Source organism: Salmo trutta, chromosome 39, assembly GCF_901001165.1.
Source record: "Salmo trutta chromosome 39, fSalTru1.1, whole genome shotgun sequence".
Classification (NCBI taxonomy): domain Eukaryota; kingdom Metazoa; phylum Chordata; class Actinopteri; order Salmoniformes; family Salmonidae; genus Salmo; species Salmo trutta.
In genome coordinates this window covers 16,228,407-16,249,354 of record NC_042995.1, presented here as the reverse complement: position 1 = coordinate 16,249,354, position 20,948 = coordinate 16,228,407, and the positions used below count along the sequence as shown (strand labels likewise).

The 20,948-nt window shown below is 41.9% G+C and overlaps 2 protein-coding genes across 3 annotated transcripts in view; both read right to left on the bottom strand.

Annotated features, from left to right (window-relative positions):
• The window catches only part of LOC115179446 (gamma-aminobutyric acid receptor subunit gamma-3-like), a 47,821-nt gene extending 31,763 nt beyond the window's left edge, over positions 1 to 16,058 (bottom strand). For both annotated transcript variants that reach the window (XM_029740984.1, XM_029740985.1), the window contains exons 1-3: positions 15,165 to 16,058; positions 14,418 to 14,569; positions 2,320 to 2,387 (exon numbers count right to left, since the gene is read on the bottom strand). In XM_029740984.1, coding sequence (XP_029596844.1) covers positions 2,320 to 2,387; positions 14,418 to 14,569; positions 15,165 to 15,217 — 273 coding nt within the window. In that variant the 5' untranslated portion in view covers positions 15,218 to 16,058. The remainder of the gene's footprint in view (positions 1 to 2,319; positions 2,388 to 14,417; positions 14,570 to 15,164) is intronic.
• Positions 16,059 to 18,180: 2,122 nt separating this feature from the next.
• LOC115179366 (gamma-aminobutyric acid receptor subunit alpha-5-like) overlaps positions 18,181 to 20,948 on the bottom strand; it is a 33,380-nt gene continuing 30,612 nt past the window's right edge. The window contains exons 9-10 of the mRNA XM_029740806.1: positions 20,407 to 20,618; positions 18,181 to 20,151 (exon numbers count right to left, since the gene is read on the bottom strand). Coding sequence (XP_029596666.1) covers positions 19,846 to 20,151; positions 20,407 to 20,618 — 518 coding nt within the window. The 3' untranslated portion in view covers positions 18,181 to 19,845. The remainder of the gene's footprint in view (positions 20,152 to 20,406; positions 20,619 to 20,948) is intronic.

Here is a 20,948-nt window from a genome sequence, read left to right as displayed (position 1 = left end):
GTGTCTGTCACCGTAGTGTCCAGAGCATGGAGGCGCTACCAGGAGACAGGCCAGTACATCAGGAGATGTGGAGGAGGCCGTAGGAGGGCAACAACCCAGCAGCAGGACCGCTACCTCCGCCTTTGTGCAAGGAGGAGCAGGAGAAGCACTGCCAGAGCCCTGCAAAATGACCTCCAGCAGGCCACAAATGTGCATGTGTCTGCTCAAACGGTCAGAAACAGACTCCATGAGGGTGGTATGAGGGCCCGACGTCCACAGGTGGGGGTTGTGCTTACAGCCCAACACCGTGCAGGATGTTTGGCATTTGCCAGAGAACACCAAGATTGGCAAATTCGCCACTGGCGCCCTGTGCTCTTCACAGATGAAAGCAGGTTCACACTGAGCACGTGACAGACGTGACAGAGTCTGGAGACGCCGTGGAGAACGTTCTGCTGCCTGCAACATCCTCCAGCATGACCGGTTTGGCGGTGGGTCAGTCATGGTGTGGGGTGGCATTTCTTTGGGGGGCCGCACAGCCCTCCATGTGCTCGCCAGAGGTAGCCTGACTGCCATTAGGTACCGAGATGAGATCCTCAGACCCCTTGTGAGACCATATGCTGGTGCGGTTGGCCCTGGGTTCCTCCTAATGCAAGACAATGCTATACCTCATGTGGCTGGAGTGTGTCAGCAGTTCCTGCAAGAGGAAGGCATTGATGCTATGGACTGGCCCGCCCGTTCCCCAGACCTGAATCCAATTGAGCACATCTGGGACATCATGTCTCGCTCCATCCACCAACGCCACGTTGCACCACAGACTGTCCAGGAGTTGGCGGATGCTTTAGTCCAGGTCTGGGAGGAGATCCCTCAGGAGACCATCCGCCACCTCATCAGGAGCATGCCCATGCATTGTAGGGAGGTCATACAGGCACGTGGAGGCCACACACACTACTTAGCCTCATTTTGACTTGTTTTAAGGACATTACATCAAAGTTGGATCAGCCTGTAGTGTGGTTTTCCACTTTAATTTTGAGTGTGACTCCAAATCCAGACCTCCATGGGTTGATAAATTGGATTTCCATTGATTATTTTTGTGTGATTTTGTTGTCAGCACATTCAACTATGTAAAGAAAAAAATATTTAATAAGATTATTTATTTCATTCAGATCTAGGATGTGTTGTTTAAGTGTTCCCTTTATTTTTTTGAGCAGTATATATTATTTTACATTATCAATATGGACAGTTCCAAATTATATCAAATACTATGTCCATAGAACATCATACCTGGGTAAGTCCATTGACTGCTAACCCTACTGTATATGAAGATGTAACAATTAGGGTAGATGATCAATATGGACGCCCTGTTCCATACAACCCATCGACTTGACCTGCTGCCTCGTCTTCCAGAAACAGAGTTCTGATGATCTAAATACGTTAAATGGGCATTCAAGGCATCGGAGATCAGTTCACAGGGTGATGCTCGGGGTGCACTGAAGTGTGACGGGGATTCGCAGCTAAACCGAGCTGAAGAAATCGGTTGTTTTTCTTTTCTTCCTGGCTTTGTAATGTTGCCAGGACAAACAGTTACAGGGGCGGGGCTAAGGGAGGGTGTCGGATGCTCCTATAGGCTATCGTAGTCTAGCCAAAGTCACATCGTGGTGGAGATCTGTGTGACTCACCAATCACTGTGTGTCTGAAATAATTAGGTACAAATCCAAGGTGGGGTGAACATCAGTAGCTGTTGATTCTAAACAAAAATGGCCGTATCCCCTGAATGAACTTCACAACAATAGAAAATAACAGCACACTACACTACCCAAGACCAGCTTAAAGTTGATTACAAAACATAGGGACATTACATATAGGATCGATTTAAGTAAATAAGCAACGAGGCTTAAGCACCCTGATGTATATCATGAATAACACACCAAGGGTTGTTCTTACTACAATGGGAGCTAGAGTTGTATTACATCATGATACAGTATGCATTCAATATTCGTTGCGCTACCACTACTAAGCATTTGAGCCATGTACATTTGAGTAATTTACATACAGAGCATAGCGATACAGTTACTATGGCATAACAGTTGTCTGAGCACTGTGACCACAGGCTCTATTTCTCATTCCATCACCCACACATCCCACTTCACCACCAGATACAACTGTTTTCCTCTGCAGCCCAGCTCACAGGGGATATGAAGGATGATGGAAAGTGCATCTTGCCTTTACTCTCTTGGCCCACAGTTGGCCTTTTTTTCAAGCGGCACAGAAAAACAAAGTAATCAAATTATGTTCATGATAAGCAGGAGAGACAGAGAGAGAGCGAGAGAAATATTCACTTACCATGTCTATTGATGATACAGGTCCGATGCTATTGACGTATATGTCGACGTCGATAAGCGTTGGTTTAACTGTAAAAGACAGAAGGAGAAATCACTGTAAAAGCACATTTTAACACTAAGAAAGTGTAGTAGCACTGCCAAGCCTAGGGTGCCATGTCGAGAGTGTTTGAAAGGACATGCCTACATATCTGTCGTTTGACTCTGGTCGTCTTTCAACCACGTCTGAGGGAGGAAAGCACCTGAGTCATATTGATTTTGGGGGTGAACTATCACTTATCGTAAGTGATGCTTATACGAGAAGTGGTTCACCAGTTTCATTCCAGGCAGTCACCTTTCACTTGAGACGTAGGGAACTGTTTTCCACACGGCTCAAATCTGTTGAGTAACATGCCATACACGAATCCAACCCTACATTTCACAATTCAATTTAAAGCCTGTTCTCTATACCTAATCTTACAAGGCGTCGCTGTAATGAGCAGTTCACGCTTATGTGGCTAAGTGCACCTCTGTCATTGCACATTAGCCTCTTTCTTAGGCTTTGGCAACTGCGGCAATTAACTGTTGAGGTGGTGCAGTACACTCACATCAGACTATGACAGAAAGATACGCACAAAGACCTATTTTAATTGCGACAGGGTGTAATGGAGGAATAGATATTTGAGAGTTTTGCAGAATTCAGACGCAAGAAAATAGCAGAGTACATCTTGTCTTTTTTTTTAAATGTCTTTTTATGAATTTATTGTTTACTTCAGTTTATTTAGCAAATACTTTTAAAAACATTTCACTCTAAGGTCTACACCTGTTGTATTCGGCGCATGTGACGAATACAATTTGATTTGACAAGACATTATTAAGTTCCACTTTAGCCACTATCATCAAATAACACAATGTACATGTATGGCAGCAACTTTTTTTGAAGTCACTGGTAAAGTACTTTCCTGGGGTTCCTGGGGCCACTCCCTGGGTGCACGTTTAGTTTTTGCCCTAGCACTACACAGCTGATTCAAATAACCAACTCATCATCAAGCTTTGAATCAATTGTGCAGTGCTAGAGCAAAAACCAAAACATGCACCCAGGAGGGGCCCCAGGACCGAGTTAGGGAAACCCTGCTTTAAATGAAGTATAATGGCGCTATTGGAGTATTATTCAAAGTAGTAGTACAGTAGTTTTACTGTCAAATTCAATATAATCATGACATTTGGGAAGGTGAATGCACTGCCCATACGAATCCTCTGTTGAGTTTCCCCATATGTTTAATCTGCGCTGCTTTGACTTGAGTTTGTTCACTTACTGTTATCTGTGATTGATTTATTCGCGCCAAGGCTGGCCCTCCCTCCCTCCCCTTCCTGATCAAGCAAGCATGATTACAACTCCCCATCTGCAGAGTAAAATGCCCCCATGAGGGTTTTAATGGAGGAGCAGCTTTTACACCCAGTTAGCCTGTCAATGTGATGAGAAATCCATTTGCCCTAGTCAGCCCCGCCGGTCTCATTCACCATGACCGCTCAATTCTCCTAGTTTAATTCCCCATACATTGCATTAAAATGTTTTCTGTTGCCTTTGCATTGCTGTTGTCTGGTCTGATCTTTTCTGAGCTGGTGTCATATGTATCAAGTGTCTCGGGTAGGAGTTCTGATTTAGGATCAGTTTTGACTGTTAGATTACATTGAATATGATTCCATGGACAGTGGGATCCTGATCCTAGATCAGCACCCTTATTTTGAGATGGTAATAAGCTATATGACAGGCTCTCCAGTGTCTTTGTAGCACATGGGGATGTGTGAAACATACTACTCAGCCTGAAGTGTCGCCACTTGCGCCGCTGAATCATTAACTGTTCGGTGGCGCCGTTTGGTAAGACAATTCGGGAGGGTGGTCACGTGTGCTAACAAAGCAGATGTCCTGGGTTCGAGCCTTGGTGAGCTGGGTGACAGACGTTATACCTTGTCCAAGGTCTGCGTCTCTAGCCCAGTAAATGAGCACAACACCCTCAGTAAAGCCACTCTCGTCAGCCTCCAGTTGCTTTCTTCCCCTCTATCTCCTGTCAGACAGAATTGTGACAAGCTAATTTCATCTTTCACAACAACAATCCAAACACAAACATCTTCAGATGAGATCAATGGGCGCCGGGTGATATCTGTCATCTGTCTTAGGAGTCGTGTTAACAGTGTCTGGATCCCAAATGGCACCCTATTTCCCATATAGGGCTCTGGTTAACAGTAGTGCACTATAAAGGGAACAGGGTGCCATATGGGATGCAGTGAGGGTTAGATCGAGCCTTGCTGCACTCTGTCTTCTACTTCACTCTGCCAGACAGACAGAGGTCATTAAAAGCGAGGTGGTAGACAGACATGACCTAGTGTGTTCTGGGAGTTTGGGGACAGAGTATATTAAAACAGGAAGTGAGACATCTCAGGTGGCTGTGTTCCTGGTCTCAGCTGCATCCTGAAACTAATATCCTCTACTTGTCCTTATCAAAAGAGAGACTAGGGGGGAAAGCCAGAGAGAGCTGTAGTTAATAACTACAAAGCATTTATTGGTGACAGTATTGCTGTACAATTAAAGTACATTTGAAAATGTTAATGAGACCCAATTCAATCAATCACACATAGTGGAAAATAAATTCTATGGGTATAAACATAATTTAACTACAGAAAGGACAGGTGTAGTTTTTGTGTTAATTTGCTGAGAAATACATATAGAATTCATACAGGATCTCTGAGACCTGATTTGTGGTGTGTTGGTTTTGTCACAATTAACACTCTGCATTTACACAGGCAGGCCAATTCTTGTTGTTTTTCCACTAATTGGTCTTTTGGCCAATCACATCAGATCTGTTTCAGAGCTGTTTGATTGGTCTGTTTTGGCTGCCTGTCAAAACGCAGCCTCTGACTAACATTTTGAGTGAACCTGCAATGTGTTTTCTCCTTTATCTGCAATTGATTGAATTAGGGACCCAAGTCCACATCATCTCAACATAATTTCATGTTGCCTCTAACCATTGAATTGATTTTCATCTGCTCCCCATGTCTTGTTAGGGTTCCTAACAAGACTTATTAGGCCATTTTCTTGAAAAGTAGACATAGACTGGGGACACCATGTTTTGAGACATGTATTTCGATCTTATCTCACCAATTACGCACCAAATAGCATGAGTATATGGGGCTGCTTTGGGAGGAGAAAACAACAGCAAATTAATCTGTAGCTGGGTTCCAATGTTTGTGAATGCCCCGGCAAAATTGCTGAGCGTCCCTTTAACGATAGCACAGGGAATGGGTTAATAGCTTATTCATCCACCAGGCCCTGCTTTACTGGAGCTGAGACCTGTGAGACCCACACTAACAGTATTAAGTTCAGCAGAATGGGAGGGGGCATATGGCTATAGTTCATTATATGAGAGAGACTTTGAACATGTATTGTGCACCTCTGACTATCCTATCTTCATTAGGATGTGTGGTTCTGTTTCAGGTCCTGCCATTGTGGCTCCTGCTAACCTGATCACTGTAGAGCCGGAGGAGATGGCTGAACTTTATCTGATGGGAAACAGGTGACATTAGGTTGAGTGATCGCTGTTATTTTCTGATGGAGGGGAATCCAAGATGGATGCTCAGTTGCTTGATATGACCAGTGAGGTTGTTTCCTCGATGTGTCTGTGGGTAATTTATAGCATCAATCTTGTACGGTCCAGAAGTGGGACAAGTTGGTTGATATACAGTACCAGTCAAAAGTTTGGACACAGCTACTCTTTCAAGGGTTTTTCTACATTGTAGAATAATAGTGAAAACATCAGAACTATGAAATAACACATGGAATCATGTAACCAAAAATCAAAATATATTTTATATTCTTCAAAGTAGCCACCCTTTGCCTTGATGACAGTTTTGCACACTCTTGGAACTTTCTTAACCAGCTTCATGAGGTAGTTACCTGGAATGCATTTCAATTAACAAGTCTTGTAAAAATTAATTTGTGGAATTTCTTTCCTTCTTAATGCGTTTGAGCCAATCAGTTGTGTTGTGACATGGTAGGGTTGGTATACAGAAGATAGCCCTATTTGGTAAAAGACTAAGTCCATATTATGGCAAGAACAGCTCAAATAAGCAAAGAGAAATGACAGCCCATCATTACTTTAAGACATGAAGGTCAGTCAATCCGGAAAATGCCAAGAACTTTGAACGCACTGTATTAAAGATGTTTCGTCTTACACATTCTAAAAGGGCAGATGGGGAATATAAAGAGTAAGCAAACAGACAGACAGACAGACAGACAGACAGACAGACAGACAGACAGACAGACAGACAGACAGACAGACAGACAGACAGACAGACAGACAGACAGACAGACAGACAGACAGACAGACAGAGAGGCCCCCTACGCACCCCACCACCCACCCTGAAGCATATTCAGTTCCATATTACATCCCCTCTTTCACTAAAGAAACTGAATAAAGATTAGTTGTGCATTAAAATCGTCAGAAACTGTTGCTTCCATTAGTATTATACTGTATATTTCACAGTAGATTCTGACAAAGTCTGGGGATTACACTGAGCTGGTTCCAAAGCCCTTTGCATTTCAACTGTGGAAATAATCATTTGTATTCCCCCCTTAAACACCCTAGTAATCCCTAACAATGGGAGGGTGGAAGACACTTAAGAAGTTGAACATCCATAAGGATAACCTCCATTTACACCCTTGCACCTCAGCAGTGCCCGTATCAGACCAATCAAAGTATTGCATGATTCTCTGGGCACCTGCTAGATTCAGGAAGTGGGGATGGCCATGGTGGAACTAAATGAGGAGTCAGAGATGAGTGGTCCCCTGATCAGATGTGGGTTCCATTTAATTGAGTGTCTGTCTGTCTGGGAATCTCGGCTCTCCTCTCCGGTGGGTGATCTAATCTAATTAAATTTCAGGGGGCTTAAAATAGAGAAAGGGGTATCAGGCATTCCCTGTCTGCTGGAAGGTTGCGTCAATGTGTCACTGTGGAGAAGCTTGAGAGGACTGAGTTTTCCCAGATTAGCCAAGCTAAGCCTATAGTATTCTAAAAGTCTACTAATCTACGGCCATTATCCATCTACTACACCTGAAGCAGATACAATGACAAGACCAATTTTGTGGGCCCCTGTTCTGAAATCAATTTAAATAGCGAACTGGATTTTGCGAGAGGACTGAGACTATCCAGTGCAGTCAAGCTAAGCCTTTAAGATTCTACAAGTTTACTACTCTCTGACCGTTGTCCATCTACTAAACCTGAGTAGATGAAATGTCCTCTGTTCAAAAAACTTTTTTGATCGAAAACTGCGTTCTGTGTCTCTGATGACATCAATCAAAACCAGGGATAACGGCTCTGGAAGAATGCATAGCTATCATCAAGGATATGAATGCCTGATAGCCCTGCAAACAGCACAAGAAAATCAATGGCAATACCGTCCAATAGCATACAGTCAATAACAGTCTACACAATCCAGGTAAAGTTGCACCACTTGCCGAAATATCTAAAACAGATTCCATCTGATTGTGATCCAGCCAATGCAGCTTTAGCGCTGGAATCTCCATTCTGAAGAGATTGTCTAAAGACATTTGCTGAAGGCAAATGTGGAGGCTGTGCAGTCACATCTGACCCAGTGGAAATGGGTCAGTGGAAATGGGTAGTGGGTGTGCTGTTCTGTGCTGTACAGCCAGTCGAGCATTGCGTCTGGGTGAGCAAGGTTCATCTCCCTGAATAAGTGCCATCCAAAGTCAGAAAGAAAAATGAGTGTTGGCCTTGGATTGCCTTCATTGTGAATCTGAATGGTGTGATTTTGAAAATGGTTCAAACTCAACGTGGGGCCAAACTTTGCATTGTGCTAAACTACAGTAGCGCTACCCCCTCCAGAGTTATTGTCAAAGGTGAAAATGTCTAACTAATGTTTTAAAATGCATCTTTGGGAGGGGATAAGCATTTCCGTTGAACAAATCGGCCACCACGAACAGGGATGTTCAGAGAAGAGCAGCCGCATTCATTCTAAATCCATTCGTGTCTGAGGGCAATTTACATTTAACAGTGATGCACCTGCGTTTTGTCAGAAATCAAAGTCCCTCTTCAATCATTTCCAACAGCAGCTTGACTAATGCCGGGGTTGTTAATTCACACTTCAAAAAGATAGACTGGAGTGAGGATCTCCTCTTACCCACCCACACACTCTATGCAAACACACTCACACACCTTCACATGCCATGCTCAAACACACACAGGCAAGCAAGCTCTCTCTCTCTCTCTCTCTCTCTCTCTCTCTCTCACACACTATATATATATATATAAGCCATGTTTTCGTTACTTGTCAGATCTTTTTGGGAAGTAAATATGTATTCCCATTAGAAATCCTAACTCTAAACCTAGCCTTAACCCTAAACCTAACCCTTAAACCTAAAATAGCATTATAACTTTTCAGGACACGCAAAATGTCCTGGCTTTTCAGAATTGTTCCTGTCTTGTCAGGACATTCTGGTCCAGACAAATAGGAAAACAAGTCCACACACACACACACACACAAACAGACTGATGTAGGTACGCGTGTGACGAACGTGACACTTTCCCATGTGCTACAACAGCTGGCAGTGGGTGGCCATGCCACTCAGACAATTAGCAACATCAAGTGTTACTCACACTCTCACACCCTTCAACCTGGAAATAAACCCGTGACTTACATCTTTCAAGCGGACATGCCCTGTCAGTCATCAAACATAGCCCAACACATCCAGCCTAGCTCCATAGAGATCTAGAGGAGCAGCCAAACTAGAGAAGCAGCCAAGGTTCAACTCTGTTCTCTGTGAATGAATCCCTCTGAACCCTCCACTGTGCCCGTGCCTGCAATGGAGGAGTGCCATGTGAGGAATGCTACTTCCTGAGTTTGATGCTGATGTACCGTGGTGTGATTCCCAAACTGGGTGGTGCATCATCTTGGCATGCTGAGGAATAATATTCTGACCCACTTTGTCTAGGATCCCCTGACAACCCAAAAGGAAGCTGACATAATAAGGACACAAAAGCAGCCACTTCCCTCATGTGAGCTGAACTGGGAGATGCATCAATATCCATAATCTGTGAGGTGATGTTGGAGCTCTGAACTCAGGGATTACAATGTTCCAAGGTGCAACGCATTGTAGTATACGGCTTGTATAACAGGCATGTAATATATTCATACATGTTTATGAATATACAATGCATATTATGGCATTGTACAGCATTCAAAAAGAGCAAATGTCTAGAGTAAATATGTGGTTTACATGGCCACATGAATAAGAGACAATAATACATAATACAACTAGAATAAAGAGTATATTTGGCCCTATTTGTAATACATTATATCTGACCTTCAGACATTAATGTAAAACCCCTACATGCAAAAGGGGCGGACTGGGACAAAAATTTGGCCCTGGTATTTTATCCACACCAGCCACATCAGTGCACTACCAACTCAAAGCAAACTGTCACTTGCCACATCTTCATGATGATGGTGGCAAATTACGATTTGCTTTTTGAAAGTTCTATATCTTGAAAACGTGATTGCTGACATGCAAAACATTATGGGACTGTATCAACAGTGGACTAATAAAAATAAAATATAAATATACAGTGGGGGGAAAAAGTATTTGATCCCCTGCTGATTTTGTACGTTTGCCCACTTACAAAGAAATTTTCAGTCTATAACTTTAATAGTAGGTTTATTTGAACAGCGAGAGACAGAATAACAACAGAAAAATCCAGAAAAACGCATGTCAAAAATGTTATAAAATGATTTGCATTTTAATGAGGGAAATAAGTATTTGACCCCTCTGCAAAACATGACTTAGTACTTGGTGGCAAAACCCTTGTTGGCAATCACAGAGGTCAGACGTTTCTTGTAGTTGGCCAACAGGTTTGTACACATCTCAGGAGGGATTTTGTCCCACTCCTCTTTGCAGATCTTCTCCAAGTCATTAAGGTTTTGAGGCTGATGTTTGGCAACTCGAACCTTCAGCTCCCTCCACAGATTTTCTATGGGATTAAGGTCTGGAGACTGGCTAGGCCACTCCAGGACCTTAATGTGCTTCTTCTTGAGCCACTCCTTTGTTGCCTTGGCCATGTGTTTTGGGTCATTGTCATGCTGGAATACCTATCCACGACCCATTTTCAATGCCCTGGCTGAGGGAAGGAGGTTCACACCCAAGATTTGACGGTACACGGCCCCGTCCATCGTCCCTTTGATGTGGTGAAGTTGTCCTGTCCCCTTATCAGAAAAACACTCCCAAAGCATAATGTTTCCACCTCCATGTTTGACGGTGGAGATGGTGTTCTTGGGGTCATAGGCAGCATTCCTCCTCCTCCAAACACGGCGAGTTGAGTTGACGTCAAAGAGCTCCATTTTGGGCTCATCTGACCACTACACTTTCACCAGTTGTCCTCTGACTCATTCAGATGTTCATTGGCAAACTTCAGACGGGCATGTATATGTATTCTTGAGCAGGGGGACCTTGCGGTCACTGCAGGATTTCAGTCCTTCACGGCATAGTGTGTTACCAATTGTTTTCTTTGTGACTATGGTCCCAGCTGCCTTGAGATCATTGACAAGATCCTCCTGTGTAGTTCTTGGCTGATTCCTCACCGTTCTCATGATCATTGCAACTCCACGAGGTGAGATCTTGCATGGAGCCCCAGGCCGAGGGATATTGACAGTTCTTTTGTGTTTCTTCCATTTGCGAATAATCGCACCAAATGTTGTCACCTTCTCACCAAGCTGCTTGGCGATGGTCTTGTAGCCCATTCCAGCCTTGTGTAGGTCTACAATCTTGTCCCTGACATCCTTGGAGAGCTCTTTGGTCTTGGCCATGGTGGAGAGTTTGGAATCTGATTGATTGATTGCTTCTGTGGACAGGTGTCTTTTTTACAGGTAACAAGCTGCGGTTAGGAGCACTCCCTTTAAGAGTGTGCTCCTAATCTCAGCTCGTTACTTGTATAAAAGACACCTGGGAGCCAGAAATCTTTCTGATTGAGAGGGGGTCAAATACTTATTTCCCTCATTAAAATGAAAATCAATTTATAACATTTCTGACATGCGTTTTTCTGGATATTTTTGTTGTTATTCTGTCTCTCACTGTTCAAATAAACCTACCATTAAAATTATAGACTGATCCTTTCTTTGTCAGTGGGCAAACGTACAAAATCAGCAGGGGATCAAATGCTTTTTTCCCCCACTGTATATATATATAATTTTAAGGTGATTATTCCTTTAAGTTTTATACGTTATAAAAGCCAAGCTAATGACTTAGGATATATTGCAAATTAGAGCCTGTCATGTGTGTTCCCCTGAATCAACACATACCCTAAGTATCAATTACTAATTACTAACATTATCCCATGGTGTAACTGGTGCCACTACCTTTTACAGTTGGTGGCACCAGCCCCTGATTTGGTCGGACCCAAATCATGAGCAATCATCTTATGAAGTCATTCATAGTGATTTATTAAGAAGTGTTATAAATAGACTACTGAGGTAATCAAGTAATATGTTGTTTAATCCAACACATCATCTAATACATCCAATCAGGTATGATTCAATATATTTTGATGTGCAACCTGATACGGTGATTGTCATACATTTTGGTATGACAATTAGACTATCGTTTCTATATTCTACTGTCAAAATAGGACTCCAGAATTTCTCAATTTTTATGTGCACCAGTACCATAGGCTAATTACTTTGGGGTTCATCACCTGAGGAAGTAGAAACTCAAAGCTTATTAACTAGATAGCTAACTCTAAATGTAATGCCCACTGCTACTTGCCATGTATTCATCCAACAGTACATTGAATGTCACAAAAAAAAACCTTGCAGTTGTAGGCCCTCGCAATGGCCGTTGTGCATTTCGCACACGCCGCTCCATATGTCAAAGCCATATCAAATACCTTGGTTGTAGAATAGTTGCTATTGAGGTGAATATTGAGAGTTAGAACAATTAGAACATATTTTTATCTCGAGCGCATGGTGGGAGAGGAGAGTGGCTTGGTCATCACAGCAGCAGGCCCCAGTGAAACATGGGCAGGGCAGACACTTTCATTACCGGAATCATGAGGATGATGCGCTTTACTGTTTGACCATATCATGGTTTTAGTTGCCCCCCCAAAAATTATGTTTTGAATGAGGTGACAATGTAGAATGTGCTCTTTCTGTTTTTTACGATCCATAATATTGGCTGTCTAACTGATGACAGAGTAGGAGCAGGTATCTTTGGTTATGCTGCATTTGACTTTGAATGTGTTTGCATAGCCTCAGCTCAGCCTCAGCTCAGCCTATCAGAAAACCAGGCCGGACAATCTTGGTAGGGGGGTCGGCTGTTGCCCACTGATCAGCCAAAGGCTCATTACAAATTATTGTAACAGAGAAATTAAAACGTGTTAACAGGCCCATGGGCCGCCGGCCATGTCACTTTTTTTTCATATATATATATTATTTTTTTTAATGGTGTGTGTCAATTTTGACCAGCACACCCATCTACAAAATGGTCCAGCCTATTTGGCATCTGCTAGAATTGCCAGATGACCAATCTGCCCCTGACATCATCATGCATTGTATATTAGTCTCTCATGGACAGCGCAAGATTTGGTTCTTAGTTATATGTACACCTACTACATGTGAAACTTTTACAATAGTGAATACAAATGAAACAGCGGTGTCTGTGGTATCATATTCATCAAATGATTGTATTGAATTATGCTCCTGCTGTATGTACGCTGAACAAAATTATTAACACAGCATGTAAAGTGTTGGTCCTATGTTTTATGAGCTGGAATAAAAAAACCAATAAATGTACCATACGCCCAAAAAGCTTATTTCTCAAAAATGTTGTACACAAAATTGGTTACATTCCTGTTAGTGAGCATTTCTCCTTTGCCAAGATAATCCATCCACCTGACAGGTGTGGCATATCAAGAAGCTGATTAAACAGCATGATCATTACACAGGTGCACCTTGTGCTGGTGACATTAAAAGGCCACTCTAAAATGTGCAGTTGAGGTAGCATGCAATTGGCATGCTGACTGCAGGAATGTCCACCAGAGCTGTTGCTAGAGAATTGAATGTTCATTTCTCTACCATAATCCGCCTCCTACGTAATTTTAGAGAATTTGACAGTACATCCAACCAGGCTCACAACCGCAGACCATGTGTATGGCATGTGGGCGAGCAGTTTTCTGATGTCAACGGTGTGAACAGAGGGCCCCATGGTGGCGGTGGGGTTATGGTATGGGCAGGCGTAAGGGAACACAATTGCATTCCTGAGGCCCATTGTGAGGCCCATTTTGTGACCAACAGATGCATATCTGTATTCCCAGTCAAGTGAAATCCATAGATTAGGGCCTAATTAGTTTAATTAATTGACTGATTTCCTCATATGAACTGTAACTCAGTAAAATCAATAAATTGTTGTGTTTATATTTTTGTTCAGTATAGTTCTATCATTTAGTTGTCAAGACTCAGGAAGCTAAGAGAAACAGTATGTGTCTACTGTATGAAGACAGTCTTGTGGGAATAACTCAGTTTTCTACCGAGATAATTAACATAAATATCATGAATCTGTCTTTGGCTGCATGTTATCCTCAAGTGCAAATGTTAATATTTTATGACCAGCATTCAGTTTCTGACAACTGCCTTTCATCTAAATTCCATTTGTAATCAACAAGGGACAGATGCGGAGGGTTGTGTCACGGAAACTAACCTAGGCCTACTGTACAATACAGTGCCCCACTCATAGTTAATGGGCTACTATTATTCCTGTAATCTGGGTTGGCCATGTACCGGTAAACAAATAGGCTGCCAAAATGTGTATCTGTTTATCTGGAATGATTTCCTCCTCCTGCTTGATTGATTAGGTTGTCAGGTGAAGCTCTGAGCGTGTTGGTGGGAAAAACACGCACAAAACCACCAGTGAGCGAGCACCGCGCCCGAGGAGGCCCTTTCAACACCACGGACAGCTCGCTTCGCCATAGCCAATGAAGGTGCGCGTATCACCAAAGCAATTTAGACACTCCATTGAAAGTTTTTATAATATCCGCAGTAAAAAAATACAGAAATGTAACTCACCTCCAATATCAGGGCGTAGTGTCTTGTCGTAGTCCTTAAGTAAGTGATTTAATATGCGCGTGGCCTCGGCCTGGTGGTTTTTAGGAGCCAGCATCTGATTGACTGTAGTGTCCTCATAGTCCCCATCGTAGTCCCGTGGGTCTGGGTCGGAACTAAACATCATAGAAAAAACAAGTTCGTTTTATTAATAAAAATAAAATCCTCAATATCATAGACCTTAGATTAGAATTCAGGCATTAAAAATCGATCAGTCTTAATAGTCTTACAGGCCTAGGTTTTTGAATTCAGTGCATAACAAGTGCAGATGAAACCAAACTTTAATCTGAAATCGTACAATAAGTAATTTATTGAACAGAAAAAAATATAATCCAAAATCAAACACATCTCAACACGAAACCATTTACTACGGACGTTCCCGATCTTACATACAGTAAATAAACTAGGCTACCTACAGAATCTAAATACTTAGGCTACCTATTTATTACGTGATAGAATATACTATTAATATGAAAACACGTTCGACAATGAATAATGCAAATGATAAGTATAAATAGCTATTTGGCCAAACAATGAATCTGAACTTCAATTAATTCTCTGCAAGCTCGTCCGTGTTGTTGCGTATCAAAGACGCGCGCGACATACACAGCACATAATAGGCTCTAATTGATTTAATTCATTTTTTACCACAATTCACATTTCGACTATGTAAAAACAACACCTATTATCATAACAGTCCAAGAGACTTACCGCACCCGTTGGACTGACAGAAGTAAGAAAGACACCAGCAACTTGGTTGTCATTGTTCATGAAAATGACTTATGATGAAGACGGTGGAGACTTCTGCGTTGTTAGAGCGGTGAGGAGAGGGAGCCAGGGAGGAGAAGGAGCGGTATATATAAACTGGAACTATGCACCCTGAGTATAGTTTCTTATAGGAAATCCATCAAATCTCCTGATAGTCGACCATGGATTAGGTTGAATTCATCCGCGTTCGGGAAGTCGCAGAGATTGTTTGAACCGCTCCGGTCCTTCTTTGCAACGTCAATGATCAATGTCTTAAACAGCAGCACCCCACCTCCTTCCGTTCCATTCAATTACAGTAACCAGTTTATGCACCGACATGATGACGTTATCGTTCACAAGGTACAGTAGGGCGTCTACCTACAGAACGAGACTCGTAAAGAGCCTTAAACATTAAAGTATGCAAGCAACATCTTAACTTTGACTAGCCTATTCACTTTCACACGTTTTTCATTGCAAATCGTAGCTCCTTGGATCACATATCCAACCATTATCAATATTGCTATAAAACGCTTTTACTTTAAGATAAATTATCACTTGATACATTTCAAGCAGAAAGCCATGGAAAATGGCACCATATCCTCTGAAAGTTACTCCCTTTCTGAGAAAAGGCTGGTTGCCTACAATGCTTTCCCAACCAAAGTCGTGCTCTCCCTGTTTTTAGGATTCATGAAAATGGACAGTAAACTATCCAGGCTAAACCCTGACACATAATGCTATTGGCCACCTTCGTGTTGGTAGCATTCGTTTTAGTAGCCTTTACCTTCGATTAAACCTATAAAAGAATCAACAAAACGTGAGGAAGTTTGCACTGACAAGCCAGACCACTTCCATTCGGCTGGCGGCAGTACTGCAATTTAGGGCTACTATATCTGTCTGTCCAACCTAGTCTCAGAGCATTTCACATTATTCTGTACGTAAATCTGAAATACTGTTTTTAGTATGATATGTTCGTTTCATATGGTATGTATTAATTAGTGAATGTCCACCATCCATTTCGTATGATATCCTACAAATTACAATTCTTATTATATGTTACAAATTTACAAAACATACAAAATGTTACGATTTTTCAAATGTACATGTTACGGTTTTGTAAAATATGATATGTTACGAATTCTTGATAGGTAGCTAGGCGGCTAACATTAGCTAGCTGGCTAATGTTAGCTAGGCTAGCGGTTAGGGCTAGGATTAGCTAAAAGGGTTAGGGTTAGCTAAAATGCTAAGTAGCTGCTAAGTAAATGAAAAGTAGTAAGTAGTTGAAAAATAGTCCGTGATGAGATTCAAACTCACAACCTTTATGTTGCTAGACATTCTCATTATACACCTACTCATCCCCCCCAACCAACCACCTTACTTTTGGTTTTGCTTTAAGTAACCATCTGTCTTATACTAAACGCAACATATCATGCTAATTTGAGTGTCCCCGGTTTTCATTTACTATGTTACGTCTAGTCTATGAGACCAGGCTGGTCTGTATGCCAGTGGAATAATACTGTACAGCGGATTTACCTTTTGATGTCTCAGACCCAAGATATAATCTGCCCTAGTAGGAAATAGCAGCTTCCCATGTGTGGAGCAGGAAAGCAGCCACAGGAGAGGGAGAGAGAGGCTTATTTTTCCCTGGATGCATATTATAATCCCACACCAATTAGAAAGCAAGCACCCATCTCTCCCATTTTGTCAAGCTAATGCATTTTGAAAGATGTTCATGACATATAAATACATCTGAATAAGGAAGTATTCATCCAAATTCTCCAAACAGTAGACCAGTACCCCTGCTTCCTCACAGGTTTGATTCAAATAGATGGATTATGTGGCTTTACTGTGTAATACAAGTTGCCTGATATAGGCTACTGTATAGCCTATCGACATGCAACATGCATACACAGAGGATATAGTCTACTGTGACTGAAAACCATCCATTTTATTTGATCATTTCTCCCCCCCTGAAAACAGAATATAATAATATGGTAAAAAGCGATTTCAGTGTACTAATTTAATCAAATAATGTACATACATTTATTGACATTTTAGTCACATAATCCATTGATGCATCAGACACACACACGTGTGGTAGTGTATGCACTACGCTAAGCTACATCCTCATATCGATGAGCTATCATGTGTCTTTTTCTCAGCGTAGCATTGCAATTCTACATTTCTCCCTGCCTGCTAACACGAACCGCAGCTGTCCACTGCATAGGAGCACCACCATTTGTCATCAGTTAGGGCTTAAATTGGAGGGAAGAACACAGGGCTCCTGAATGGAAAAGCAACTTAAGCGGAACTAAATCCTTGACAAACAGATGTATGGCAGATGTGGCTGCCACAGTGACTGATGGGATGGAATCAGTCCTCTCTCTCCCTACACAACAGGACCTCATGGGCCAGTATTTCTGTAATCCACCGAGTCATCAGTGCAGTCCCCTCCTCTCCCATCATTTGCTAGTTGCTATTAGTGACAAGGGATAGCTCATACATGACACCTCCATGGGGTCATGTTCCATTTGTCCCCTTTAAGATGTACTTTAAGTCTGATTGGTGGATTTCTTTTCAGAGGGATGCTTCATTGTCAAGTGCTTAAAAAAATATAAACATTTGACTGCAACCTCAAATTATGTACACATTTACACCAGTACAAGGAGAATGGTACACATAACTAATTAATATACTGTATCTGAAATTACTTTAAATAGGTTTGATTTGTATTGGAATGACAGCATTTAGTGGTGTGGCAAGTGATTGCTGACATGCAAAACAATTTTGGGACTGTATCAATCGTGGACTAATGAAAAAAATACATACAAGTTTTTTTGGTGGATTATTCCTTTAACACAAGATGACACATAGAGACATACAAATAAATAAGTATTTTAGTCACTGTCTCTATTTACATGAAGAATGTCTTTGTTGCCTAGGAGATTTGAATATAAAATAATAATAATAATAATACATGTAGTTATTGCATTATCTACAACATGATACTTTAATGAGAACTGTAAAGTCAGTGACATTTAAAGTATCCATCCGTCACCAACATCATATCCATAATTATCCATATATTCTCTCTCTGTACATGCTGTGTCAACGGGTTAATATGATTCTCAGGAACAGCCTGTTACTTAATATAGGCTGTATCTCCATCTTTTACTGAAGTTGGGATTATTATTTCTTCCCAGTACGGTGACCTTGAAGCACAAACTTATTCTTTCTTGTTTCATCCATTATTCTTCTTTCTCTCTTTTAAAAAAAGATACCGTCTCTCGGTCTCTTGAGTCTGTAACAAGAAAGTAGGTGTTACCACAGAGGCACCATGCCCCAGAGCCATACCCACATGCTCTCCTTCCCGTACCCTGAACAAAGCGCTCTGGGCCTGGGGTGAGGGTGGGTGGTCGGTCCCATGTGGTTGGTTTTCTCTCCAGGGGCCATATCAGATAGTGTTTAACAGGTACAAGCTCATTATCCCAGGCTAATTAGATCCTAGCGGACTTCAGGGACTGGGGCCAATCTGGTCATGACACAATGAGGATAGGACAGCAGTGTAGGAGGGCTGTGTTCAGTAGGGCAAACTGTAGCAAAATGTTTTGAAACGGTAAATGAAAATAAGTGTTTCTTACTGGACAAATCCAGGAAGTCCCTCCCTGTTTCAGTCCGTTTTTTCCCCCCATTTGATGCCTAAGGAACACGACCCTGAAAACGTATCCTGTTACAGCACATGAGTTCAACCTTTCACACCAAAGGGCAGGTCAATACTTCAAAGTAGGCATCCACTCCCTCTAGCTTAGGGAAAACACTTTCATTGCAATTGAAAAAGTCAGACCTAATCAACCAACCATTTTATAACTTGGTAATGATTAGAACGTTCCGACAGTGCACTTTCACCTAGGTTGATTAGACTGTATCATCAATTACATCACAGCGTTGTATCTTGCTAGCTTATTTGGCCTCCGTCTCCACAGTTAGACCCACGTTTGTCAAAAATTATTAATCTGTACATTATATATATTTATAGAGGTAAGAAATAGTAACATTTTAAATTGTACAAACAGTACATGTGAGATGGGCAAAAATGACAAAAGTATAACAACATATGTATCCAATAGAGATAAGAGAGATTTGTCCGCAGTATTATACAAACTTTACAAATTGACTCGAAATGACACTGAAAATCATTATTTTCGCCACTTTCCGTAACATCCTAGCTTCCGCTATCTTACTTCATACTACTAACACAGCATGTGTTTCTCAGTCTCCAATTCTTCAAGATGACAGGGTTATAAACAACAACATAAATGCCATGACCGTTTTCAATTCATGTGAGGCCAGGACAAATGTCCACACCGCAGCATTTCAAAAGGTCCTTGTCGAGTTTCACTTTCAAAAATGCCATTGATTTTCACTTTCAAAATGTCATTGTTGAATTAAAGCAATGTACAGTAGGTATAAAGAGGGCATATCAAGGCAAACATGGTTAGAGTATCTCTCTAAAAAGCTTCATGCAAATGACAGTATGAGAAAGACAGAACCCATGACATCTCCCATCCTTTGTGATACAGTAGCATTTTTTTTTAGCAGTTTGTAGGCCAACATGGTTGAAGGTAGGGTTGTGTGTTTGACAAAGACACTATGTTGGAGCCAATATGTTGACTCCTTTGATGACCGGTTCTCTGTTGAGGTAAGTAGCCCAGTACACTAGGTTAAAGGTTCCAAATAGGACAGGGAAAACAATCCGGGACATTTTGTCGATTTTGCTCACGCTGTTGTAGGTTTTCTTGGGGTCCAGGACTTCTGCTTCAGACGATCTTAGTTGTATGGAGGTGCTGTTGGAGATGGTGGAGATAGAGATATCCTTAGTGATGTTGGGGGTGTAGTTCACTCCTGCTGTACAGACGTTGTTGGGCTTCTTAGAAAGCACCATAGGGTCCCTTTTCTGTTGAGATAAAACATTTAAAATGTATCATTTAATATTTAATACGGTACTTTTTGTGTTGGATGGATACAAATAGTCTGTGTTACATGTAGACCCACACAAACCGGGTCTAAACGGTTTTTATTTTAACTTCTGTCAGTAATTATTATGCATGTACAGCATCAACGTTTCCATCACGTCATCCCAAAAACACGACCATAGCTCTCTATCACTTTTCAATAGTGGGATACATGCTGGGACCTTCCATGGACTCACCTTTGGGTGCTGAGCCTCCATGGCCTTCTTGCCATCCCACGCCCAGCTCCTCTTGGTGAAATAGTTGACGGTGGCAAACTCGATAAGCGCGGAGAAGACGAACGCATAGCACACAGCGATGAACCAATCCATGGCTGTGGCGTAGGCCACCTTAGGCAGCGAGTTGCGAGCGCTGATACTGAGAGTAGTCATAGTCAGCACTGTAGTGACACCTGGTAGAAAAACAGAGACGTCATGTTCATTAGGGCACACAGTGGAAAAGGTTTTCAAATGTTTTGCAACGGAAAAAATAGAATAAGAGTTACTAATTGTACAAGGCCATGTAGTCCCTCCCTGTTTCAGTCCATTTTCTTCCATTCTCTGCCTAATGAACCCCACCCATGTATGATGAGTGAGCAACAGGTTGTAATATATTATTTAGTGTTTGGGAATCGAGTGGTTGACATAATCTGTAGTGACGTGTGGAAGCTGTAGACATTTTGGATCATCAACTAGATTCAGCCACGGGGACATTTGTTCTTGAGCGGATGGTCAGGGGGCCG